This window comes from Aythya ferina (assembly GCF_964211825.1).
Source record: "Aythya ferina genome assembly, chromosome: 2".
Taxonomy (NCBI): Eukaryota; Metazoa; Chordata; class Aves; order Anseriformes; family Anatidae; genus Aythya; species Aythya ferina.
In genome coordinates this window covers 120,159,309-120,186,550 of record NC_140297.1, presented here as the reverse complement: position 1 = coordinate 120,186,550, position 27,242 = coordinate 120,159,309, and the positions used below count along the sequence as shown (strand labels likewise).

At 36.0% G+C, this 27,242-nt stretch overlaps 1 protein-coding gene across 1 annotated transcript in view; it reads right to left on the bottom strand.

Annotated features, from left to right (window-relative positions):
* Positions 1-27,242, bottom strand: part of RP1 (RP1 axonemal microtubule associated) — a 217,825-nt gene that overhangs the window by 146,207 nt on the left and 44,376 nt on the right. The window contains exons 5-18 of the mRNA XM_084509394.1: positions 24,152-24,315; positions 22,496-22,582; positions 20,259-20,391; positions 16,171-16,322; positions 15,516-15,594; positions 13,861-13,936; positions 12,195-12,271; positions 12,061-12,092; positions 11,794-11,923; positions 9,417-9,520; positions 6,397-6,570; positions 5,549-5,761; positions 3,430-3,607; positions 1,585-1,716 (exon numbers count right to left, since the gene is read on the bottom strand). Of these exons, the coding sequence (XP_084365520.1) occupies positions 1,585-1,716; positions 3,430-3,607; positions 5,549-5,761; positions 6,397-6,570; positions 9,417-9,520; positions 11,794-11,923; positions 12,061-12,092; positions 12,195-12,271; positions 13,861-13,936; positions 15,516-15,594; positions 16,171-16,322; positions 20,259-20,391; positions 22,496-22,582; positions 24,152-24,315 (1,731 nt within the window). The remainder of the gene's footprint in view (positions 1-1,584; positions 1,717-3,429; positions 3,608-5,548; positions 5,762-6,396; positions 6,571-9,416; positions 9,521-11,793; positions 11,924-12,060; positions 12,093-12,194; positions 12,272-13,860; positions 13,937-15,515; positions 15,595-16,170; positions 16,323-20,258; positions 20,392-22,495; positions 22,583-24,151; positions 24,316-27,242) is intronic.

Below are 27,242 nucleotides of genomic sequence, written 5' to 3'. Positions count from 1 at the left end.
TTGAGTTCAGTTTTTCATGTCATCCACTTCATCTCCTACATTCCTAGCCTTTCTGTGATCTTCTAATCACATATATATTCTTTCCCTTCTGACTTGGGCAGTACATTAGATTAGTCTGGTGTCTATGATGTGGTCCCACTTCATTTTAGCTGACATGTTTCTGACTGTCACTCTAATCCTCTGTTCTGTGAGCTATTAAGCGGATGATGGTATGTCCCAGCATTTTTGTAGGGTAGAAGTGTCTTGAGGAACAGAGAACTGACATTGCAACAGTAGAAGTCGACACTGCTGTGGCACAGTTTTCTGTTTAATTAATCCTAAACCAGTGATTATTTGTGAAAACAGCAACCAAGAAATAGCTGTTAGCTAGCAAATGCTGTTGTCATAAAGATGGCCTGGTCAGCATAACAGCTAATCTATCTTGAGTTTGAATATTGTCTACCACTGGATTGCATACTAACTACAAACCTCACCCTTTTCTGGATGTCACTTCTATAAAAAAAGCAAATGAGTATTTAATGAATATCAATTTAAAAACTGAAGGCGCACCCCAAACATCAGAAGTCAGCTAACCTTTAAAGCATTCTTAGTAAAAATATCTTACAAAATCTGAGCATTTTCTTTGAAAGGCAGGGTGACTGATATTTCTATCAATTTTGCATGAGCAGAGTCCACATGTATGAGTGTCAGAAATACTTCTAAAAAGGTGCTATAGACTTTACCTAACCAATTTTATGGTAGATATTTCTTCTTTGTATCTGACCCTAACATCCTATTTCTTCGTTAACAGGTTTTACGGTTTGTGAATTTGTTGCCATGAGTTTTAAATTCAGCATATCAAATTACATGCTGACAACCCACAACATTTTGGGAAGGCTTTGTTACACAATTATACCGCATGAGGTCTGATAGATTGGAAGCTGAAATTATCTGTTTTAAGCTAAGATTAGAAATAACTTTGTCAGAAATAATTAACAGTAAGTGTTAAAAATCCTTACCTATACTTTGAATACGAGCAGAATGTTTTGTTTCAACTCAATTTATTTAAAATTCTTCCCAGTATTATATCCTATGAATAATTATTCCATTCTTGGTGTCTGGTTCACATTGACAATCTCACCAGATACAGTTTGAAATAACAGTCTGAACATTCTTTAAGTATTCTTAACTTCCTTAACATATATATAAAGCTAGCATGAAGCACACCAAAACCTTACTCTTTCCCCCAGTGAATTATAAAGCAGAAAATGTAAGTGAGAGAAATATTCTATTGCTTTCAGTGAGGTTTGGATCGGGCTCTTTATGATATCAGCCTCTTAATTTCCACAGAAATAGTCCTTATGATAGATAATTATGAATTTGAAAAACAGTAATGCGTAAATACTCAACAATTACATGCTGATTGTTACCTAACCAATGAACCACATTCCAATGCACTTTAGAAAAACAGTAACTGGTAGTGTGTTCATATTGTATGTATGCATAAGTCAACAGTCTAGAAAAACTGAGATAAGTAACTGCAAACACACACAGGACAACATACTAAAGTGTTGTATCAGAACTAGTTTGTTAACTATTGCTTACTTGAGGGTGGAAAAGTTGAGGGGGTTTGAGATATTTGCTTCTGGGCTTTTACTGGCTGGCGTTCAGATTCTCTGAAGCCTTTCTTTTCTTGATTGGGTGCAGCAGATGTTCCCATAGGCTTTTCCCGGCCAACTGAAACAATCAAATGTAAATTCTGTCACTAGCTACAAATCATTTGCTTTTTTATGCTCAGAAGCTTCCCACATTTTCAGTGACAAACAGTAATAATAGATCTCTCAATTGTTCAACACAATAGACAACAAAGTCTTTTCTCTGTATTGTGCAGAGCCACTAGTAATAGGCTTTTGTTGTTAGCAGCATGCTGCAAAAAGTAGTAAAAATATGATGTACCAATCCATTTACTGCTTTGAAAATCTAAGTAGCAATTTAACATAGATATATGAATGAAATGACCTGCTCAAATGTAGTTTTCCACAAGATCAGCTTCTCCATTCCCCCAATATTTCCTTTCTTAAGAGTAGGAATGCTGAAATAAAGACTGCTAGAGGCCATTTCTGATAATATGAAATAGCAAACAGACAAATCTTGGTTGCTCTAATAGAAAATATTAGCTCCTGCTGCCTTCCTTTTACTGAGTAACAAGGATTTGGAAGAATTCATGCCTGTAACAAAGTAACAGTTAGCTTTATTTTAATAGCATCAGTAAGCCCTGCTTTGTTGAGAATTTCCATTGAAAACCTGCTCTTCCAAAAAGGTAACAAAGAAAAACCCTTTCCTTTTGTCTACAAGGACACAGTGACTGAAATATTCTTGTCACCTTGCAGCAAGTAGGGACTGAATGGTAAGGATGCCATTACAGTGACTTTGATAATGCTTCTTTATATCTTGGTGACAAAATACATAAAACAGAATTAGTAATAAGACAGGTTGTATGTTACTTTCTTTTTGCTGATCAAAGCATTCAAGATAAACCCATTCTGCTTGTGCCTGGCAAAAGTCTGAAAGAATTCTGAATTTTGAATTGATGACCAGTTTAACAGTTTCATTAGATGTTTAATTTCTTGATCTCTGTGGCTTTGTCCACCAGATAAACATATAAAATAAACAAACAAATAAAGATAGCATTTCCACCATTTTCTACAGTTATAGTCCCAGCCAGCTGGCTATGAATTGTTCACCAAATTAAACGCATTTTTCTCCTACAAGAAATGAGACAGAAAGTGATCCAGAGTGTGATAGGGCTCTTTTCTGAGCCCTAGCTAGTGAAGTAGAAGAGGTCAGTCTAGTAAGCAAGCCTTTTGCCTGCAAATAGCTCTCAGATCTGACTATGAGATAAAAGAATCACATAATCAATATACTAGTTGGGGATAGTACATGTATTAGCACCATTAAAGAAGAAACTTTACTGAACACTGCCAAGTGTACCCTACTTGTTTAGGGCACAAGGGCATTTTGTAAGTCTACATAACGCATTTTGTAAGTCTTCTGTTTCCCTATATAAATGGGAAAGAGTTATATAACCGACAGCAAGACAGTATTTCCCAGACTTCCATAAACTTTGGCCAGAATGGGGAATAGACCCAGGAAGTCAAACCCATTTCTATCTTGTCACTTGTTTCTATTCTCACGCTCAAAAGATTATTTGTTCAGTAAAAAAAAAAAAATAGATTTCTTCTGCATCACTTACTGCTATAAAATGAAAGAAACTAAGCAAAATTAACTAGCTACATAGGAGAAAATGTGTAAAACAGACTTTTCATCTTTAAAATTACTAAAACACAACAAGGAAAATAGTCTAAATAATCTTTTATGCTTTTGCATTGAATTTTGTTGGTCAGAAACAGTAGCCACTAAGTAAAGCTAGAATATGAAGAAACCACATACATTTGATGACCTGTGGGTAGAAAAAAATGTTGTTCTCTCCGATGTTAATGACTGGTTTAGTCTGACCATCTGGTAGGAGACCAACATATATCCCTTTATTTCGCACTGATTCTAGACTTACAGATCCAGCTTCCAAATTTTTCTCAATTTTAAAATGACAGTATTCATCACCCGTGCCCTAAGAAATTGAAAAACAGAAACATGAATTCAATAATTACATTGATATATATAGGCAAACTGGATGTTTCTTAAGACTTGAATATTACTATCTTCTAATGACAATTCAGATTAAGTTTAGGTACTTCATCATGTGCTGCACTATTACACACACACACACCCCCTGCATCTTGGCTCTGTTTAGTCCTTTGTGAACAAAAAGACCAAGCAATTAATTCAAGTAAGTGAAAGATCACATAAGAAAGTACTCTAAATCATGTTAGGATTTAGGCAAAGTCTAGGATATATTCAAAGGAATTTCCCACTTAACCAGCTTTTAGAGGGTTAGGGGGTCTGAAAATATCCATTTCAGAAAAAAGAAGATGTGTGTATGAATTTATACATAGTGCAGATTTGCTAATCCTACATGACAAAACAACATTTATCAAATATATTTTTCTTCTTTTCACAAAATACTACTACCACTCACTCTTAACATTTTTTTCTGCATTTTATAGCATTTACATTAATTTCAAAGCCTTAGTCAATCAAAACCTCAGATTTCTCCAAGGATCAGGCCCTTAACAATGATAAGTGGGTATGTTTGTGGATTTAAAAGTACTGTGTACACAAACACAGCTATCACTGTAACAGGGGCTAAAGCACTATGATTCAACTAATCTTCAGAATATGAAAACTTTACTGGACAATAACCAGAAACAGACTTTAAAATTCCAGTTTAATGTGTCTCAGAGAGAACATTCTCTCTCATATATTACAATTTTAACTTCAAAATAAAACTTCAAACTGCTAGAGAGAAACCTGTAGGCTGTACATGAAAAACTCCTCTTCATCCATTGGTGAGGACACTGCTAAAAATGTACAATATTCAGAAAGCTTATATCCAAAATGTGGATCAAATATTCTGATCTCTAATTGGAGTATATTTGATTCAATGGCAAAATTCTCATGGATCTCAGACCTGAGTAAGGACACGGCTCTATTTCATACTCACTTGGGTTAAACTTCCAAATAAAAATCATGAGTAATTTTGAGAATTTTCACTAATTTTAACAGAACCACATTGCAAAAAGTTAGCTCTACATGAAGTTGTTTAAATCTTAATTACTCATTAGTTTTTTTATTTGTTTTTTTAAATCATCAATTTATTTAGATTAAATACCTGTTTAAGCCCCTCAACATGTTTATATTCTGTCACATTCAAAACAATTATATCAGTTCTTATCAGCAAACTGACACAAAAACTGACACAGTAAATACCAAGTCTAATGAGAAAATAATATGTTCCTCTCTCTGTTTTTGTTTTCTCCCCTCTCAAGTGTAAATATGCATTAGCTAAAGTCCTGTTACATGGAAAATATTATTAGTCCAAGAATTAGAATATTTTAGCCATCCTCCACACCCAGTTCTATTCCTCCATACACAGGCTACTTATAAATGGTGAGGCATTTCAAGAAAAAAATCTGCATTGCTGGTTGGTAAAATAATAATTAAGAAACAGACAAAAAAAAAAAAAAAAAAAAAAAAAAACAGGTTCTTAATTTCAAACAAAATAGAATCATTCAGTTAAAGTTAGGATGCCTATATCACTCCAACGTCTTCTAAAACGAACTCCCACCAGTATAATTAGTTTAAAATAATGAAATTAATACAACAGAATCTTGACAGAGTCATCAGCTATCAAGCAACAAATAAATTTTAACTACATACACATTCTCAGTATTTTAAAACACAATCATATTTTCACAACTAAGTGCAAAAGGGACCTGATAGCTTTTATTGCTATATTTTTATGTCTTTCCTTGGAAAATGAAGGGAAAGATCTGAAAAATCTTAAATCTAAACAATGCTTCCACCACATTTTTATCCAAGCAATTAAAAAATATTAACATTAACAATCTAATCAGATCATCTGCAGAGGGTAATACAAAGAACTGCTTACTGTTCCATTACACTGGCCATCTTTGATCTTCAGGTACATTTTTGGGTTTTTCACACTCTCAAACATGCAGACTCCAGAGTCGATTTTATGCACTTTCCAGTAGGATTCCTGCTGCTGCTGACCTGTTCCATTGCAGCTCCCATCAGGTCTGAGGGACAGAGCCTGGCAGAGACTTGTGTTGAGCAGAATGATAGCACCATGATGAAACACACCCTTCAGATGAGAGATAAGAAGCCCTTTGTCAATAGCACAGCTTTTCTCCACGTTTATCTTTGATATTGATACTATTCACAGAGGTTATTTTAAGCACTTTTTCATGTATTCCCATGTATAAAACATAAGTGAATGTCCAAAGTAATTCAAACATACATCCAGCCTTTGTATACTTGCTGCATTCTGTGCAGACACCAACTTGAACAGTGGAAACCTTTCGCTGCTCTGCAGCTTCCCTGCTTTTTGTTGTTCAGAAGCACAGCATAACGTTCAGAGCACAATTAGTTTGGCAAGCTAAGGAACTTGTTCTCTTTTTAAACTAAGTAATTTCCCATGCAAGCCCTCCTGTATGTACCTACCTTCCTACTTTTAGAAGGTTTGCTAAACATTTTGGAGTGACATCGTTTCTTTCTCTGATGCAGCCCACACTATTTACATATACCAGCTACAGCATCGTCATCACTTGCCCCACGAGAGCTGTAAAGGAAAACTTCAAGTGACGCCTGGTAAACTGTTGCTTAGCTCCACCTGGTGGGCTCTTTCAGCCTGCAATCCTCAAATCTGCTTAGACGTGATCTACTTTTGTAACAGTAAATTGTAGAAAAGGTCTTCTTAATTTCTCTCCCCCACCTTACCTTGACATGCACAACAAATTCTCTGGACAGTCCAGCATATCCTGTTGTTTCATCAGCTACTTTGCCTTGAAGATTGAACGTAACCGTGTGACCTGGGTTCCTGGCTGACTCAAGAATGGCAGAACCATTTGGTTGAAGGTGAACACGGAGCTCACAGCAAGTCTTGTCTTTGCTCTAACATAAAAAAGTAGGAATAATGATTTATATGAACTATTAAACATGGTAAAATCCAAAACAGAGAGGATCATGATATAGTTTCTGTATATTTCGAGTTTCCACAATACTACTAGTCTAGTCTTAAAATATCTTCCTATTTTCCAGATTCACAGTCCTAATACTGAAGTCCTAAAATTGTGGACTCTGTTGCATTTCAAATCATGGAAACAGTTCACCTTAAAATGACACAAATCTGAGACTAACATGAAAGATACCTGGATACTGAGTCAGAGTCACAGCCAAAAGACTTGGCAAAGATGGATGGAATGTAACACTGACAGGAAATGAACTAGTTTAACTATCTGCTACCCTCATTTGCAGGATGGTTCCAAATAGTGTTTGTCCTCATCAGTCTATATTGATCTCACAGAAAACAGTTAAAGAAATAAGATTTATATGAAAGAGAGAAGCAACACACATATCCATGCTTATCTTTTCAGATTTGCAGACTGTGATCCCAGTCTGGATGAAAGATACAATATACAGAATATGTATTTAAATATTTTATCAATTCTAACACCATTCTTATTTTTGAATAAAACTAGGATTTTACTAAATGTAAAAATTCTAATAATCTGCCCAATAATTTCAAAGGCTTAGAATCATAGAATCATTCAGGTTGGAAAAGACCTCTAAGATCATCTTATCCAACCTTTAACCTAGCACTGACAAGTCCACCACTAAACCATGTTACTAAGTCCTATATCTACGTATTTCTTGAAGACCTTCAGGAATATTGACTCAACCACTTCCCTGGGCAGACTTCCAATGCTGCACAACTCTTTCAGTAAAGAAATTCCTTCTAATATTCAAACTACCCTCCTTTTTCGCTGGTGCAACTTGAGGACATTTCCCCTCATCTTATCACTTGGTCCCCTTATCTTATCACTTGCTTACATAATCTCACATTTTTTCAAAAGTCAGAACAAATGAATTGAAAGTAGCCCTGTTGAGGTGAGGGACATGATTGTCCCCCTCTGCTCTGCCCTTGTGAGACCCTGCCTGGACTACTGCATTCAGCTCTGGGTCCCCCAACACAAGGACACAGACCTGTTGCAGAGAGTCCAGAGGAGGGCAAAAGGGATGATCAGAGGGCTGAAGCCACTTTCCTATGATGACAGGTTGAGAGAACTGGGGCTGTTCAACATTGAGAAGAGAAGGTTCCAGGGAGACTTCGTTGTGGCCTTAGAATTTTTAAAGGAGTCCTATGGAAAAGATGGGAAGAGACTCTTCCCATCAGAGAGTATAGTGATAGGACAAGTGGTAATAGCTTTAAGATGAAAGCGGGTAGATTTAGACTATACTCTAGGAAGAAATTCTTCACACAGAGGGTGGTGAGGCACTGGCACATGTTGCCCAGAGAAGCTGTGGATGTCCCATCCCTGAAAGTGTTCAAGACCAGGCTGAATGGGGCTTTGGGCAACCTCATGTGGTAGGAGGTGTCCCTGCCCATGGCAGGGGGGTTGGAACTAGGGGATCTTTAAAGATTCTATCCAACTCAAACCATTCTATTAATTGAATAGACTACAGAACCATTCTATTAATTGAATAGACTATTAATTGAATAGACTACAAATAATCAAACTTTCTAGAGAAAGTGTTCACTATCTTCTGAAGCTTCCTACTCAGAAAAACTTGTCTATCAGACTCAATCTACTGTCAAAAGTAAAGGAAAAAAAAAATGATGTATTTTGGAAGTGGTTGTGAGCCAGCATACCAAAGTGTAATTAAAAGCATATTGTAAGGTCAACTTTGTATTGACATTTTGCTTTCTATTTTCCTATCATCATTCCAAGGACCTCAGAAGAGGTTTAAAACAACATTTCTCCCATTCTCTGAGAAGAGGAACATCTTGCACAACTAAAAACAAGAAAATGGAAATCTAGATTTTCAATAGGCTGCTCAAGCTCATAAAACATGTCAGTAGCAAAGCAGAAAAGAGAAAGCTTGAATTTGTGTCTAATACTCTCTTTGTAGTAAGACACACTGCAAATGTGACAGACTGCAAGGGGCTCCCTCTATCAGAATTACAGTAATGAATAGGGACACTAAAAAGTCCTGCAAGGAGGTCTGGCAGTTTGTCTGGCAGCTTGTCTGGCAGCCTGATGCCATTCCCACTGAGAAATCTAACTCTACTGAGAGTTCTCTATTCCCTCTAATGCTAATGCACATCATGGAAGAAAGGAATGGGACCAGCTTTGACTATGTGATTATTCCCTAAATAAATAAAGGGAAGAACTAGAAAAAGAGAAACAGCTTCTTCCCTCATCAGTAGAAGAGTTTAATCAGAAAGAACTAAATTCTACAGCTCCAAGTGCCTGCTTGCATACTGCGAGTGCTGAGAAAGAAAGGCAATAGTAAGAACATGAAGACAGAACAAACAAACCTGGAATATTTCAATTTGTTTATGACAGGCAGGTTATTTAGAAGAAGACAAAAAAGGTAAAATGACATTTTAAATCAACATCAGAACTGATACTTATATATAAAGAGGAGATATTAGGGTATTCCACATACCCTGGCAGCATGGGACAAGCAGATATCAACTGCACTTTGGAACAGTCAGACATATCATTTATGCCATGAAAAAAGTCCATCCAAGAATAAAAAGAAAACTGAGAAAACAAAGCTCTACATTTAAATTTGTCTATCCATTTGTAATTTCCTGGGTTCAGTTCTGCACTTCTTAGCTCATTATCTGTCTGGAAGCATGATTATGTGTTAGGCAGATTAAAAACAACATTATTTTTAATCAGACAATAAAATAGTATTACAAAGCAGAAATCAGTAACAGCATTTCCTACCTTTGCAGTTGCATAGCCATTAACAAGAGCAAGAGCAAGATGTGGTATCTGATGACTGCTGAATATGCATATATTTCCCCTTTTGACAATTACATCAAAAAGACCTAAGAGTTAAATGAAAAAAAAAAAAAAGATAGGAGTATGAAAGTATATTAATTCATACTTCTATTTAATTACATCAGTAATCTATCATTTTAAATTATATTATCTCAACAGCTTGACCTCTCTGATCAGTGAATTCCCCTCCTCATTCCTTTTGGAGAGGGTAGCTCGAGACAATTATCTAGTTCTCTGCCTTGAGGAAAAACTGCTAAGAGCTAATGATAGGGAACAAATTTCTCTTGATCAGCATATATGCTTAAAAAAAAAAAAAAACGTAAAAAAGAATTGAAGACTACAGTATAACGAACTGGACTATAGCAAACTGTAAACAGCAGATCGTGCAAGAAACATAAAGCTCTCATATAGGAAAGCAGAATTCATTTTCTATATATTCATACTAGAATTTTTAATGCAAATCTTGCAGCACAGTTCATGGCTTCTAAAAATTTAAATCTGGCCAATATTCTAAACAATTGCCTCTTATAGCTACAAAATACCAATGAAAGTTAGTGCCATTTTTATTGTTCCCAGCAGCAACAGACTATTGTTTTAAATATCTACCAGTACATTGATCTACCAGTACATTGTGTTGCCCTGTTTGCAAGCTGCATCTGTCTCTGGTGGACTCCTGGGGTGTCCACAACATAATATTTTCAGGGTGTCATCAGGATTATGAGAACTATACAGCCAGAGATCATTGTGCCCATTGGGAAGATGTCAGAAGTTATAAAACACAAACGTATATTCCAGCCCTTGGAGCAAGACAGGGACGACACATAGCTAACACAATGGGTCCCTCTGCTTTCAGATAGAGATAAAGATTCTTGAGAAATTAAAAAACCTTGAATTAAATAATCACCTAATACAATTTGCCATCAGCATAGTGAAGGGCTTTAAATTATATTGCTTTAGATCTGCTGAAGACAAGTAAACAGTTCTACCTGAAACATGAAGTTTTCTATTAGAAAAGGTAAGTATATAGCTTATGCTGGAAGACTCTAAAGCATGCACGAAGAAGCAGTTGAAAATTTAATGAAAATTTAGACAATAGCTCCCAAGACAACACTTACGGACTTCTGTTGTACATGACTATCCTAGCCACTCTGTAGATTACCGTACATTTAAGTAACAAATAAATCTGAAATAAATTGTGGGAGAAAAGTGTTGTTCTGGTAGCATGGTAGGTGCTTTCATTCATTTTGTACTAGTGTTCTTTTTGTACTCAGAACTATAAAAATAGGAATAGTTATTCCCAGGTGACTATGTCTGTTCCTCTTATATTATGGCAACTTCATAATATTGTTCAGAAAAGTCAAACTCTTTTTTATTACTAGTTTAATTTCCAAGTATTACTAAGTCCTTTGGGAGGCTGCAGATCATACTATTAATTTTTCCGACTTCCAGTAGTCATTGGAGATAGGAGATTCCGTGTCTGAATCACCAAATACTTTGAACTAAAGTATCAAAAATGATAACTCATAAAAATAGCTTTACTAAAACAGAGTAACACCCACTTGAAATGTTTATAGTATTACTGATCTCCTATGTTATACATCTGAGTTTTCTGGTGCAGCTTTTCTGAGGTGTGTTTATAGGCTATGCTAAGAAGTATTTCCCTGCTGTCCACACAGCCTTTGGTGTGTCCTGCAAAATTCTGTTCTACCACAAAAGATACATGTAAGGTCACCAGGAATATGTGAGAAAGGCTGAGCAACTCCATTCTCATGAAAATTTAAAAAATAAATTAAAAAGAAGTGTGCCTAATATGATACTAGCTATAATAAGTGTTAGTAACATGGTAAGATGAAAGCTGATAAAGAGGAGGAACTGGAAGAATGCCATTAAAATCAATGACAAGGATGAAACAAAAGGATACACATATACATACACTCCCTACATGAATAAACTTTACTACATGAATAAACTATACCTAGAAAGTTGAACTTGTTAGCTTGGATGGATCTAAGATTATGGCTTATGGCTGTCTTTGCCATGGCATTTTCATGGGATGACTCAAGCTACAGATGACAAGAAGTTTCTATTTTGTAAGGGACAGTGACAAGATACCATACGAGACTTTTTTCATGCTTTGTATGTAAACCAAGCATATAATTCATGAGTTTTATAGTCATTAACACAAGTAAAAACTCTAAGGAAAAAACATTTTTTATTACAATTATTTATTCCTATTCGTTACAGGAATCACTACATGAGATCACAGTGAACTGTGAAGTTTTTTCTTGCATCATTTATGCATACATGAGATATACTTTACCATATTTGTTCTTCTTGTCACCAAGAGCATCTACTTTGCTATCTGGACTGATGCATATGAAACCACCGGTGAGCCTGTTGTAAAACTGAAGTGTATTGCCTCTCTGGAATTTCCACTTTTCGGCAGCCCACTGGTTTTGTAAACAAGTAGAAGACAGTTATGTGAAGATGATAAACAGAAATTTGACATGCTTGAGAATAACTGACATGACTTAATTCAACACATGATTTGAATGGTTTAAATAAAACTAAAAAGGTTAGTCCTTACAGTTTCTTCTCTCTTGAGTTCCAGCTCTTGTCCTGTATAAATAAAAAGCATGTGATTAATTTTCAAAGCATCCTTATTCCATTCAGTACAGTCTGTGTGAATCTGGGTTCTGTTCCCCACCAATTTTCACCTACTTCCTGGAAATGTGCTGGCATCTGTCAAAGTCAGTTCTCTAGCAATGTTGCCATCATCCTGCCCATTGTCCAGCCATCTGAAAACCAGACACCATTTCAGTAATTTAACCTTGACTGGCAATTCCCACAGTACTGTATACATGACATCTGCATACTGACACTTTTTTTTTTTTTTTTTTATTAAAGTCTCAAGGTTAACGTACAGCAATATAAAAATCCAGCTTTAGTGAAAAGACTTTGACTTTAGCAAGTGTGTTGTTTTTCTTGTTTGTTTGTTTTGTTTGTCTGGTTTTGGGGTTGTCCATGGGGGGGTTTCTTTCTTTCTTTATGAAACATATAAACACTTTCCTCAACTGAGATAAAAGGACCTAAACCAGCTATTAAAAGTAATAGAAGTTGTATTCATCCCAGATCAATAATGAAAAGTGCAGTGGCCATAATGTTTGCTCTTCCTGTCTGCAAGAAGGTTACAACAGGATGCAAATTGTGGCATGTCCCACTGATCCCTTTATAAGGATGCAAATCCAACAGAAGCACTGCTTTCATCACATCTGAACTATGCTTTTACAATGCTATTGTACTTGCTTCACATTGTATATAAAACAAGTCTAACTTCATCTGAGTCTGAAAGATTCACACATAGTAGGAGCAAGATCATCAAGAATGGCATCATGCTCTAAGAATAACTAGCACATACCCCATATTTTTCTGTCTGAAATGGATTTGAACTCTCCCTAAATTATGTATGAAACTAGCATTATAGATCTCTTCATAGCAGTTCATCTCATCTAGAATACAGAATCAAAATTAGGTCAGGCAAAGATGAGGTGCTGTATCTGATAGGCAGAAAGCCCTTACTCAAACATAAATCAGCTTCAGTGTGCACATCGCTCACTCTCAGCTGTCTCAGACAATTATTTATTCACTCAGAGAAGTGAGAGGAGGAAATAGAATTGAGGTGCCACTGGCAAACTGTAGCTAGATTCATACGTGACTGGACTTTTTCATTCCTAGTGTTTGCACTGATCCTTATCTGTTACAATTTTTCCATAAGGTGTTGAGAATTAATCAGGAGTATATAAGGAGTAGATAAAATTAGAAATGAGCCATAGAACAGAAGACTCAGAGCAGTAGCATCTGCAGGGGAAAAAATCAGGGAAGGTAGGATTGCTTCAGGTTATGATACAACGCTGTGACAGGCTGTAAAGCAAATAAGAAAAAGAGATGTGGTCAGATAGCTGCACCTATGATAGCCATTTCACATGATCTTCAAGCCTTAAGTTAGTCTCCGTGCTGGTTTCAGTAAAGTAGGATCAGTCTGCCAGAGAAATAGCAACCCACTCTTCTGAAAAACCAAGACATGGAAAAATGAGTCTGAAGACATCAGGTCCAAAGCATTGGATATGGAAGAATGTGCTAAAAAAGTACCTCTTATAACTAGGGGCAAGAACGGAAAGTTACATGGCAGAAATTTTTATTGCTTTTTCTCTGGCTCAAACACACCAGAGGTTTGGGGCAGATACAACTCGGAGAGCTATAAAATGAATTAGATCATTTCAGCTCACTTTTGGGTAAATATTTTTCCTGTCAAAGCAAACAACTTTGACAATTTTCAGAAGAAAGCCAATGGTAATCAGAAATTTATTAAAAGCCAAACACCACTGACCTGTGACAAAGAAAAGTATAATCCAGATCTGTTATAGGATCCTTGATTACAACTTTGTCCAGATACCATCCGTTTCCTTTGATTAAAAAAAAAAAAAAAGTTAATGAGAGGCAAATGAAGTATTATTTCCTGTGTCTTTCTCTCTTCTGCTGGAACTGCAAGATCTGCAGCTTCACTGGCAGGTTGCTAGAGACATGGATGCCCTGATGGAGAGGAAACTACATGATCTAAGTACTGTAGAGCTTGCTGATAGGAAGGCAAGAGATGCTGTAGTGAAATCTGGGTGACCAGGAAAAATAAAACCAACCAACTAAATAAACAAACAAAAACACACCCCATCCTACCCACACCAGAAAAAGCGTCTCAATAACATCGCGGGTTTACACAACCTCTAGAAATCTATACTCTGAGATGAGGAGGTCCACTGAAGGTGAAAGGCATATATAAGCTTGTTCTTTCTAGCCTTACATTTTCTACAGTCTTGTCCATAATTCCACTGTAGGTTTTTAGACAGGTTCACAAACATAAGTGGTGATCACAGCAACTGAACTAGGAAAGTTTTCTCCCACTTCTTCAGTGTAGGTACAGAAACAAAAACAGTCTCACCATGTTTGTTCTGTTTGGCACAGTGCAGTCTCAGTCTGCCTGAGTTACAAAGAGCATAGTTTAAGTGAGCCCATAATAAAAACACTGGTAGAGTGGATCTTTAAAGTAAGGAGCTGAAAATTAAGGGCAGACTTTCACTAATAAATCTATAGTAGGTAGCACTGGGAGTGCAGGAGAAAAGCCAGATCTTCACACAATGTTTTTTCTCAAAGCTGTTTTCCTTTCCAGTCCTATGTAATCTCATGAAAAAGAACTTCTAGAGATAACTATTCTCTTCTAGTCTCCTTGTTCATAGGGAAACCTTTATTCATTTATTGCACTCTTCATCCATTGACAGACACAATAAGAGACAAAGCAAGCACATCTAGAAGTAGGGCAGGAAAGAGTACTGGAGAGAGAAATATCTTTATTGCTTTATCCTCAAAGGTATCTAAGCACTGCCTTTCATTGAAGGCATCCAGCTATGGCCACTTACAGAGGAAGACTACAAAATATATGTGATAAACTTTCCCTTACCAATAGAGAAAAAGTTGAGATGTTCTAGCTATAAAAGTAACTAGAAGAGTGGAACATGATTGAGCATAGAAGAGAAAACTGGGCAGAAAACTATTCTACAACTCATTTTACATTGGCTTAAAATACTTTGCTGTGTTTTACAATATTTAGGTTCAAGACTTTATAAAACAAATATTTTGAATGCAAGCAGATTGATTTATTATTAAGTCTAATGACAAGATACTGTAACCAAAATCTCCAACTGCATCTTCAGAGTGTAACTAATAACTCCTCTCTTCAATTTTTCAGTGAAGATTTGTTTAAAATGACAGAGGAGTTACAGATGTGACTCTTAAGCCTGAAAGAATACTGAAAGAGAAAACAAAATATTTTAAATAAGCTAACTGTGTCATTTAAACAGTTTCATAAGAAGTATTTGTCTCACTTCTGAAAAAAATTCATATATCTGATTTTAAAAATACATATTGTATTTCAGGGAAAAGGTGAGAAACTTCACAAGTAGCATTCAGTATCTAAATAAAGAGACTTCTGACCTGATCCAAGACCATTGTGTCCTATAACAATCTTGTATAAATGTCCAAGGTGAACAGCTTCCACAGAAAAGATATCAGTCTGTAATCAAGCAACAAAACTTCAGTAAAATCTGAAATTTAAACCACTTTTCAGCCATCAAATCCCGAAGACCTATTTAAATCTCTCTTGTCAAAGGCACCCTTTGAAATATCAGTTAATGATAATGTCAGAACAAATCAAAGACAGGTGTTCTGAATCAAAGAAATAAGCCTGGTGATTTCGCTAATGGGAATAGTTCCATTAAAATGAATGGGGTCAGAAAACATAAAGCTGCTCAATTAGCTCAATTGGCTAAACAAATACAAGTTGCAGAAGTTTTCAACTTCAGATATACAGATATAAAATGTAAAGTTTCATTTTCTCTCCACTTATTAGATCAAATTAAAGTAATTAAATATTAAGTATTAAAGTACACAGTTTATCTATTTTATAAATGAAAATTCTAATAATCTTCCAAAAGCACTGATATACCTTTAGAGAGTAATTTTGGCTTAATTGTGGAATTTTGGAGAAACACTGGGATGTGGTAGCCATATCTCCTAATTGGATTTGCATAACCACCCACCTGAGAGAGAAAAGCCAGCCAAACTTATCAGAAAATGCTCTTTCACTCACTTGTCCTTTCAAAAATTTCTTGGGTTTCTGGGATCTGAGCAGCTGTCTTGATCCTGTGTCACCGTTTTCTCCATAGATAGAAATATAGACATCAGCTTCTGTTCCAGCATTCCACAGTTCTCCTGTTGTCACATGTACTTCATAGACAGTCACTGACAATAAAAGATGACAATCCTTAATATCATAAACACTATTATAGTTAGAATAACATCTAGCTGCAAATGTGCCTGTAGAGTCCAAATACATTTGTGTCAAGAGCAGTTAAGGTATAAAATCTTAAAACTCCTATTCAGTATTAAGTAAGATAATGTGGAATGGGAATGCAAAGAGAACTGAACTTTAAATACACAGCAGGATGCCTTTGTCCTGCAGCAGCATCTGAAAAACATCATTAAGCTGAAAAGTAAATAACAGAAGTCCAAGATTAGGCTCAATGTAAGTAGTGAGACCAAAACTATAGCAAGCAATGAAGTCTATCAACATTTTGAATGCACTAGTTAACCAAACAAGCAAAAATCCATCACAGTAATTTTATTTTTCTAGGACCTCAGAATTCAGAAATCTGCATTGTTTTAATATTCTACTGCTTCATGAAATACATTAGTAACAACTTCCTCTGTCACATACAAAAATACAAAAGTCAAAATCCCATGAAACTGAAGTAAAGACTATGGTATATTAAACATCTGCATCAGTAGAAAAATGTGGTTTTTAGAATGCAGATGTTAGAACCCTAGAAAATTCAGAATTAAGATAAAAGTATACTAATCCTCAGCAGAAACTTGTGAAAGTCACAGTTTATTTTAATGTGCACACAGAGCTCTATGATATAGTGTTAGCTTCCTTCTGTCATGAGAACTAGCTCATTCAGAAATGCTCACTACTATGCTTCACCTCTACACTCCATTGGAGTATTGTACTACAGATAACCCTAGGCCAGAGACTTAGAAAAACTAACTAACTAAATAAAAATCAAGCAATTTTCACAATTTTTGACACTTCTAAATTTTCACAATTTGTTGACAGCTTTACCTCGCATAAGAATAGGGATCATCACGGATTTATAAGTATTTATAACTCTTATAGTTTTTTTTTCCCAAAACATAGTGACTCGGCTTTCCTTCAGATATTCCACAGAATACTGTGCAGAACAAAAAACTAAGAGAATGAATTGTATTCTCTACACTTATTTTTGTCTATAAGTGTAAAAAATTACGTTTGCAAACACAGCATTCTGAAATTAGAAAATGTCAGGATTATTTGCAAAATTTAGTTCTTTCTGCTATGCCTGTGAATTAGCAGAGACAGAACAAGGGGAGAACGCACAACTTTTTGCAGATCACCTATTAGCATTTGGACAAAAACCAGCCACATTTAAGTCACAGGGACTTTAGATGGTCTTTAACAGCAGTCATGTACTGTTATGTTTTGTTTTGTTTTCCAATGTAAACCTGCCTTAATACTCAAACCAGTTTTCATTTAAAGACAATTAATATTGTCTTTAATCCATGTCATTCACCATGACACCACCTGATCTATTTCCTTTCCCAATTCTTTTTTCTTTACGGCACCCACTTGAATAGGTTCCCCATTTTATGCATTTAGGCAGGCAAGAAAATTCATTTCTCCAGACCAACAATCCTCTTTAGTGCTACAACTCTCTCCTTCATTGACTGTCCACTTTCCAGTTTCTGCAACAAGAAAAGCAGAGGTGCCCAGTCACCAAATACTGTGTAACTCTGATGTATCCCCAGCAAGTAGTTCATTATCATATCATCAAAAATTGTGCCATGAGACATGAGCAGAAGGGAACAAGAGTAAAATGGCTGAGGATAAAAAGTCAAACGAATGGTGCTCAGTCCCTCAGAATTAGAGCCATGGAGTCACTATGTAATATTTCTGAACAGCTTAATTCAGACATTTTTTTTTTCCTTGAATGTAAAAGTCTGTTAAATCAGAAAGTGTTTCAGCTTCTTTTTATTCAGAAATTGGTTTTAAAGTGCCTCTCATCATCCCCCTTTCAGACTGAATCCAGACCTCTCCACTTGTTCTGTTATCAAACTATCTTCTCTGAAGTTAAAAGCTATGTTCTCTTTGTCTGTCTCATGCAGAAATATAATAATGGCAAAAAGACACAGAGTCTTTCAATTACTAACTTAGAGATGAAACTCCCTTCTCCAAAGCCTTCAGCATGACCCCTCTTATACTGAGGTTAGCAGAAATACACAGTTCTTTTCTTCTTTTCCTATGTGAGAGAAATTGTTAACTACAAAATGCAGATTGAGAGGATATGTGCTGTTGTGCTTTATAAAGCATCAAGACTACCTGATAATAAAAGTCTTTCATTATATCTTTATTTCAGAAACAAAAGAACAGCTTACTCGGAAAGAAAAGCTTGAAAGTTGGAAGGTGGGAAAGGTCAAGGTCCCAGAATATTATGTAAGGGAACACTGGGAAAGAACAGATACTGCATGTAGGGAAGCTGAGTATATTCAATTTAACAACCCATTAATGCTTATTAATTAACATTTATTTTAAAATGTTGGGGTTTAATTTATTTTGTTTTTATTGGAGTGCTTGTATGTTCCCCTACGCTAGTAATACCAAAGTCTCCCAGAGAGATCTAACCTATGAGGATGCAGGCTGAATGCATATGAGGCTTTTCGTGCCCTCAAGGGTATGAAGATAAAAATCACTCAAGATCACAAATCATTGTGGTTAGGGCTGGCCAAGCCCTCTTTACAGTATTTAATGACCCATTTACAGCTGCTAACTAGATCATTGGAGGAAATATTTCCTGCTATTCTTTTTCTCTTAAAGACATATTAATGAGGCACAAGACTTTTTTATGCTTTTCTTTCCAGTTTCTTAACCTCAGTGCTAAACCATCATCAGCGTAAATACAGCTCCAAGCCACCCAGCTCTTTCCTACTAGAGTTACTATCCTATGGTAAGTTTTCCCATATTCATGTGCTATGTACTTCCAACCCTCAATTTCATTTATATCCTCTTCCTGTAGCCTGAAACCCAACAATGATGTCTGTTACCCTTTTGATTTTTGATGGTCAACCAAAGGTACCGTAATAACCAACAAGCACTGATATAGTATTAAACATCCTGAAAAGAGGTGTTTATAGCTTTTTGAGAACTCTGAATGGAAGTTTCTCACATTAATTAGTCTTGTTCTCTACAGTTGATCTGTTCTTTTGGTAAGGGAGGAGAGGAAGGCCTGGAACATGTCCCAGGAAGATCTTTCTTGAATGAAAGCTTCAGCACAAGTAATACTGGTGGTGTTATGATTTTTCCCTTTCTAACTTCATACCCTGAAGGGTGAGAATCTTCCCATGCACTCCTGTTCCCTCACCCACATCTCTCATAGGGTACACTGACCTTGCTCTGCCTTTGCACTTTTCTTAGGCTAGGAAAGAGCAATGATGGATGGAGGAAAAGAAAGAGCATGTACAGACTTCTTTGACTTCCTTCCCATCACTGAAGGAGAGAGACTACATAGAAACAACAATCAAAAGGGATTAGTGTGGTAGAGCACAGACTTAAAGCAGTGAAACAGCAGCAACATCTAATAATTTTGGTATTGTTTGGCATCAATTACATTTAGAATTACAATATAATTATAGTAGTAGTGGTAGTATATCAGTGATACAGCTTTTAACACTTACAACCTTTTTTGCTAGGTTTTGTTCCAAACCCAGAAATTAGAAGTATTCACAAACCTGTCTCAGACACTTACAAGAAACTAAAGCAGCAGCTACAATAGCCATAGTAGAGCTATGTAGAGTACTTCAGTAACTGAAAGTAGAGTTTTTGATTTGGCTCATGTGATGTGTTCATTGTAGTTTTGTGTTGCTTTTTTTTTTTCTGGCTTTTTTATAAACAAAAATATAAACTAATATCTGTGAGGTGTCTTTAATATTGTCTCTATTTTATAGCAAACACAGATGCTGAAAATCTTATCAAATCAGGAGGATATCATTGAAGAACCTATGAAACTCAAAGCATGAAAAACAATGAACTCATCTCTATCAACATCTGGTTCTGACTTGACTTAGCCAATGTGGCATTATGCTTACCTGGAAGAACAGGCTGACCTTGATGGAAAACAGGAAGCTCCATGGATATTTCCCCATTAGCCTGGTCCCAGGCCAGCCATCGACGTGCAGGGAAAGAAAACTGCTCCCCCGAGAAAAGGTTCAGCAACTGCACCTAATGCAGCACCAAGAATTGCAATTTAAGTTACTAATATCTGTCCAAACAGAACAGAGCTTTACATCTGTAGGATGCTGTTGAAATCCATGCAGGTAGAGCTCTGTGGCGTGATCAGAAAACCGTGTGCTTGAGCCACGTTTGTTCCTTGGATACAACTGCCCCCAACCTGACTTTTCCATCAATCAGATTCAGGAGCTCAAAGCAGAGTAACTAAAGCATAGACGAGAAACAGGGTTTATCAGCTCAGGTGCAGTCCTACAAAATATAGCCTTGTTGTTGCAGCTGGTATATCCACATAGACTGTAACCATGTAGCCTGGCTTACCAAATAAGTAACTTCTCGCTGGGAAGCTTGGTAATACTTGTGAATTTATTCTTTTAATTTATTTCATTACAACAAAATATTCCATATTATAACATGCTCCATATTAAAGAAACAGGTTTTGATTCTTCAGCACTGCTTGTAATGTAAATAAACTTTGAAAGTTCTAGCCCCAACACCAGTCTGCCCCATACAATTTTCTTCCATACCCAAATTCTAGTACATAGCAGTAAAAGGACCATATGTGCACCCGCTGAAGAAGGGAAATAGCTCCAGTTTTTATATACTTTGAAGTATTCCATAGTAAGCATCTCAAAGTCTAATAGATATTAGAATAGTCCCTGATTATGCTAATTTATACTAGCAGCTACAGTAGATTTTGGACTAGTAGAGAGAAACAAAGATATTTCTACCTGTAATTTCACTCCTGCTCTTTGTTTTGCAGAATCTAATCTCCTTAATTAGGAGATTTATCCTTTAATCTTAATTGAATACATTCATAATTATTGGAAATATTTTCATCACTTTTACTGCTTTGATACTGAACTTTAAAGAAATAAATTCATTTTGTCTGAAAAACCTGGCACACCTCAGCCTGTCAACATCTGCTGAGAGATCTTGAACAGGAACGTGGAGTTAGAGAAGCAGTAGCTTTGTGGACATTTGCAGTCCTGAAAACATCTCAGTACAGAGACAGTCGTTGAAACCATGGAATAGTGGGGAGGAACAGCATGCCTAACTGTTATAAAAGCTTTGCATTTATAGAGCATTTTCTCTTAAATCAGTCATTTTAAATGGGTGTGTCGTACAATTATATATATCTCTATATAATACCCAGACCATACTCTGTCTTCTTATTGAGTCTCGGCCCCAAATGAAAACAACTAGTTAAAGCATCAAACAACCAAAGAGTTCAAACATTCATCAGTGAATATTTAACATGAGTGGGCACTTTTCAATAGATAGATCAAAATTTACCCTAAAGCATGCTTATAATGGTGAGTTCAGCAAAAGCTTCTAAAGCCCTTTATAAACTGCCTTTTGCTAACTAAAGGACAAGAAACTCTGGCACAAAGAGGGAAGTGTTTCAGGCATGCATTGTCTATCATTGGCACACATAGTACCTCACTAGCACTAAGGATAAAAGACAGATATGTTCATTCCCAGCCCAAAAACCTATCCACTAGGTGTTACAACCAAAGCTAGAAACATAACTAGCTGATTTGATTCACTTTATGTTTGCTTTACCTTCATTGAGATCTTTTATTAAGTGAGGAGAGATGAGAATCTGTTATTGTCTTTTTTTTTTTTTTCCCTCAAAAACACAGAATTGGAAACATTTGCAATTTAGCACTGATGCTGTGCATAAGCACACAGTCAGTCACAGATTTGAGGACAATTTGGCTAGACTGTGTATAATGACTTGAGTTTCAACAAACTCTAGACACCCTTTGTATCATACAAAGGCTGCAGAAGACTCAAGACTACAGCGGCCCACTTCAGCAGCTTTTCTTACTGCCTAGCAATGCATTTTTAAAGAAATGCACAGTTCTCACTAAACTTCAAACAAGCAGTGAAGATAAATGGCATCCCAAGTTGCCTCTCATTCTTCACAAAAAAAGACTCCATGATGAATAATCTCATAAACTAAGCTACAGGTATTTGATGAGGTGAACATCAACATGATGTGAACATGAGGATTTTTTCTGACTCATATTTTGACTGCATTGTCATAGTGTCTTTCTTTTGGAAAGACAAAATTCCTTCTCATTGCTTTTACCTCTTCACAGTGCCACGCAGGGGAATTTCCTGAATTTGTATGTCCTATGCGTATTTTGTAGAGATTTCCTATGTTTCCAGTATGAACCTGTAAAAGGAACACAACCGATGAAACACAGAACATTTCTTACAACAAAAACATGTAACAGAAGTTAATTTAGTTTATATGAATAAAATATTCTGATATTTAAATAGGTGATTCCAAAATATTTTGCTCTGGACTATCATTAGAAGCTTGGCTCTTTCTTTTAAAGACAACCCCTACGGCAAACCATGTGGCCTGCCAACCCTGTCTAAATGACTCAAGATGCTCTTTTAGCTATTTTTTTCCTCACTGAATATTGATCTCAGTGAGAGATGAATACAGACTAGAGAAAAAAAAGAAAAAAAAAGCCTCTTGACCTGTCTCAGTTTAGTATCTATGCTACTGACCTGCTATAAAATGATTTCTGTCTTTCAAGCACCTCCCACATACCTCTGAGTTTTTCCCTGCACGTCCAGGAGGATATGCCTTACGATTTTGGAAGCAATTGTGGTCAGATTTGATGTTTCTTTTTACAAATCATTTCAATTAAATCAACTTAAAAAACTGTATTTGAAAGACTAGTTTTGTGTGGGCTGGATGAGCATGTCCAGTACAGATAAAAGGGTGCTGAGGGAATCACTTTGTGTGAAGGTTATTTAAACAACTAGTTATGAACTTAAGTATAGAAATAGAAAGTTTATCTTCAAGGCACTGGAAACATACGGTGAGCACTTCACCTCCTTGCACTATCATTATTTTCTTATGATGTAGTCTGGAATCACTGTCCTTCTGTTTCTTTCTATAGAATTCATTTTCATGTTTTCATTTACATGTTAGAGATGGTGTGAACTGAATTCCCTGTATTGTGAACTTTCCTGAATGCAGTGTTATAAACAGTAAAGAGGTAGAGCAAAGACAGACCTGAATTAACTTAGATCTAGCACAAAACACAAACAGAGAGGCTTGACTCTTTCTATACATTTTAGAATATGCACTCCTTAATTGCATTTGGTATTATGGTTTCTCACCTACACAGGGAATCCTAGTTTCCAAACCAGAGACTGTCTCCATATTTTGCAGTTAAGAGTCATTGGAAGTAAAATTAATGATAATAATGGGGGCATGAAACACAGCTAAAAATCTCTCTCATGAAAAGAGTATTTTTACCCTGGTTACCTATTTTATCTACTCATTTCAATCTTTTATCTGTTTTTTGATAGCACAGATAGAGAACGGCACAGATAGAGAATGGCAATAATAAGGCAGCAGGGATTTAACAAAGTTAAAAATTTATTCCATTCCTTAATTCTCCACTTGTCGCTTCATTTTTAATATTGTTGCTCCATTTCAAATTTAAACACTATACAAGTACCTGTTGTCCTCTTCCTGGCATTATCTTGGGCACTATATAAGGTTATCCTTAAACACATAAGAAATACATTGCATCAAGCTGGCTTTTGGATGGCTGAGGGGGAAAAGATATTAAATTTATGTGCCCATTTATGTCCTGATTCTTGTTTTAAGATTTGTGTGCTATACGAAAACTGCCTGTCTTTCAATCATATAGATTTTGAAATTTCATGTAATCTGGCGGGACACAAGGAAGCAACACAATGAATATATATTACTTACTGTGAAGATGTCTTCATTGCCTCTCTGAAATAATTTTCCCTCCTCTCCATCAAGAAAAATAGGCCCTGAACTGCTGCGATCCCCGTACAATGTAATATAAACCTTTGAACTTGTTTCTGCAGATGGCACATCACTGGTGAGGACTGACACCTTCCATTTCCTAGCTATCAAAAGATAAAAAGACTTTCTGAATTACTCAAACTCAAGATTCCTAAGCAAAATGTATTTCAGCAGTCAAAATTCTAAATAATATCATGCCAATGAATACAAAAATACATATTTCACAAAAATACAGCAAATATTGACTTTGGTAAGTTATGCATGTGAAAACCAAGAAATATCAGGTTACATTCACATCTTTTAGAGTATGCATGTGTCATATGACAAACTTAAATTGCATGACTGCAGATTAATTTTCCAACACAGTATTTGAAATATTGTACTAAAATATATGAAATAGGTCTTTCTGTTTGTTTAGGATGCATCTGCCCTATGCAGTGCTGTGTAATGACATCCCAGCTCTCAACAAGATACCTCTGGAATCACAAACTCATCACTCTGAATGTTAGGGTCTCTTAAAGCTAATTAGCTCTGCTGAAAGGTATAGCACAGAATGTACCTTTAAGAATGGATCTGTATGTCTTCAAAGCTATGCTTGGCTTCACAGATGTAACAGCTCAGTCAAAATCCATGAAGGAATTACCATGTACATGCGTTGCAGTGTTGTCATTATACCCTAACATATCAATAGTCTTTCTATGGTTAAAATTCATTTTTATCAAGACCAAGTATATGTATTTAGGCTTTGGCTCAGTGGAAGCTGAATATCAATGGCAGGGAATTAAGGGAAATGGTATCGTTGAGGGATTGATGATAACTGTGGCCTGTTTCATTTTAATGGATATTACGAAGGAATGCTAAGAAAACACCTTCACACCAAATATAGCTGGTGCCTATCTCAAATGATAAACACTTAAGCACCCCCCAAGCTTGCTAAAATTGTTTTGCACCACTGATTAATGTAGCAGTTTCTCAAAAGAGAACTTTTAAAATACAGCAGCAGTATCAAAGAGCTCCACTGACTACAGAAGCCCCCTATCATCTAATGTCTCTACACATTTACTGATGTTTCTTACTTTTACTTCCATCACAGAATCTTTGATCCTGTCTGTTCTGGCTAAAACATTGGAAAATAAGATAGTAAGGGCATGATATGATGAATTTTGTTTTTCTTGACTGACATGTACAACACAGATCTATGTGTCTTAAAATCCAGGCAATACAAAATCCTACAGTTCTATTGAAAGATTCAGTGAAACTACTTTTTTTTTTGAGTATCACTCAGCATTTTCAGTGCTAGCAATGTGCATTTTCTTAAAAGATTTAATGGTCATTGATCATGATACATGCATAGAATCAAGGTGCAGCAGAGTATTATTTGAGGACCAATGAAACCACTAATTTTAGGAATTTGCATGTAGCTTTCCGTGGCATTCTGGCAAAAGATAAGGATTAGTATTTTTAGAAGTACAGGATTACTATTTTTACTTGCTCATGTTTAGCCATGTCTAAAAGAAAAGGTGGTTAAGAAATAGATAGATCAGGCTGACCTAGGCTTGGTGTATGTCAATATATTTCTCTCTGGGAAGTAAATGAGTTGAGAATCTATGTCCTCCACATAACTTAGCAGCTATGTTTGAATTATTAATACTGTTTTTAATAAAAGGCAGGAAACAAGGCTCAATAATGGCACATTATCAATCCTAACATAATACTGAGGCCTGCTGGTAGAATCTACAAGTCCTGCTTGTAACTGAGCTCTAGCTATAAACATTTTCTTCTGTGTGGCCATTGTGCTTTATGCAAAAAGCACACACTTCTTGCAGTGGTGTAGAATTAGTAACCATTAAAACTGACATTGTCCCCCAGATTTTGAGTGGAGAGACGAGGAGCATTAACATGGTGCTTGTTTCATCTTTGAGGGCAAAACTCAAGCCCTCGAAATGTAACTGGGTGAGTCTCCTTTAAAAACAGTATCAGGGTTAGTTTTCTTACTCCAGAAGTTTACAACTGCTACAAATCTTTTCACATATCTGAGCTGTTGCTGATATAGACATATGGACTAATATCCGTTGCACAAACTGAGAGAGCACTTTTCTGAAAAATACTGTGAATATGCAGCTATTATCCTTACTCTTCCTAAATAATTATATTGTCATTGTTAAATAATAAACTGCCAAACAGCTATTCCTATCATTAAGTTAAATTTCATCTTCACAACAATTGTCATAGCTTTAACACATTAAACATAAAAAATAGGAAGTACTAACTGCTAAACCTGAGGAAAAGTAGCAATTGACAGAATCACATTTTCCAACAACAGAGCTGTGTAACATTTCTTAAAAGTTGCTGCAATCTGCTTTGTCCACAGCTGAATTTTGCTCATTGTTTCTATTACAAAGGCAGTTCTTTACCCAACTTTCTGTGAAGCATGGCTGATGACAGGTGACCATATAATCCTCCATGTTAATCTAAATTATAAATGACAAACTTGGATAACTGTACGACATCTAAGTCACTCTATGCAGGTGTACCTAATGTAAGAAGAATTGCGTAGGTGTGCATAAACCTGCTGAAAATACAGCCTGAACAATGGGTAAGGAAAATGACCTGTGAAATCAGCAAACAAGATAATGGAGAAAAACGAGTATTCATTGATCCATTACATACTGTCTGGGAGAAAAAGTTGGGAAGTCAGTCTTACTAAACATGAAGAAAAGATGGTTCATGGATTGGAATCCAAACAGAAAAAAAGATGACATAGAAAAAATTATTTCCAGGTCCACAACAAAAGAAAGAAAGAAAGAAAGAAAGAAAGGAAGGAAGGAAGGAAGGAAGGAAGGAAGGAAGGAAGGAAGGAAGGAAGGAAGGAAGGAAGGAAGGAAGGAAGGAAGGAAGGAAGGAAGGAAGGAAGGAAGGAAGAAAGAGAGAAAGAAAAAATAACCCTAACCAACAAACAAGCAAAGAAATAAAAACAGAAGAATACATTGATTGCTAAAGCAAATTTACAAAATTTGAGTTTCTTTATGAA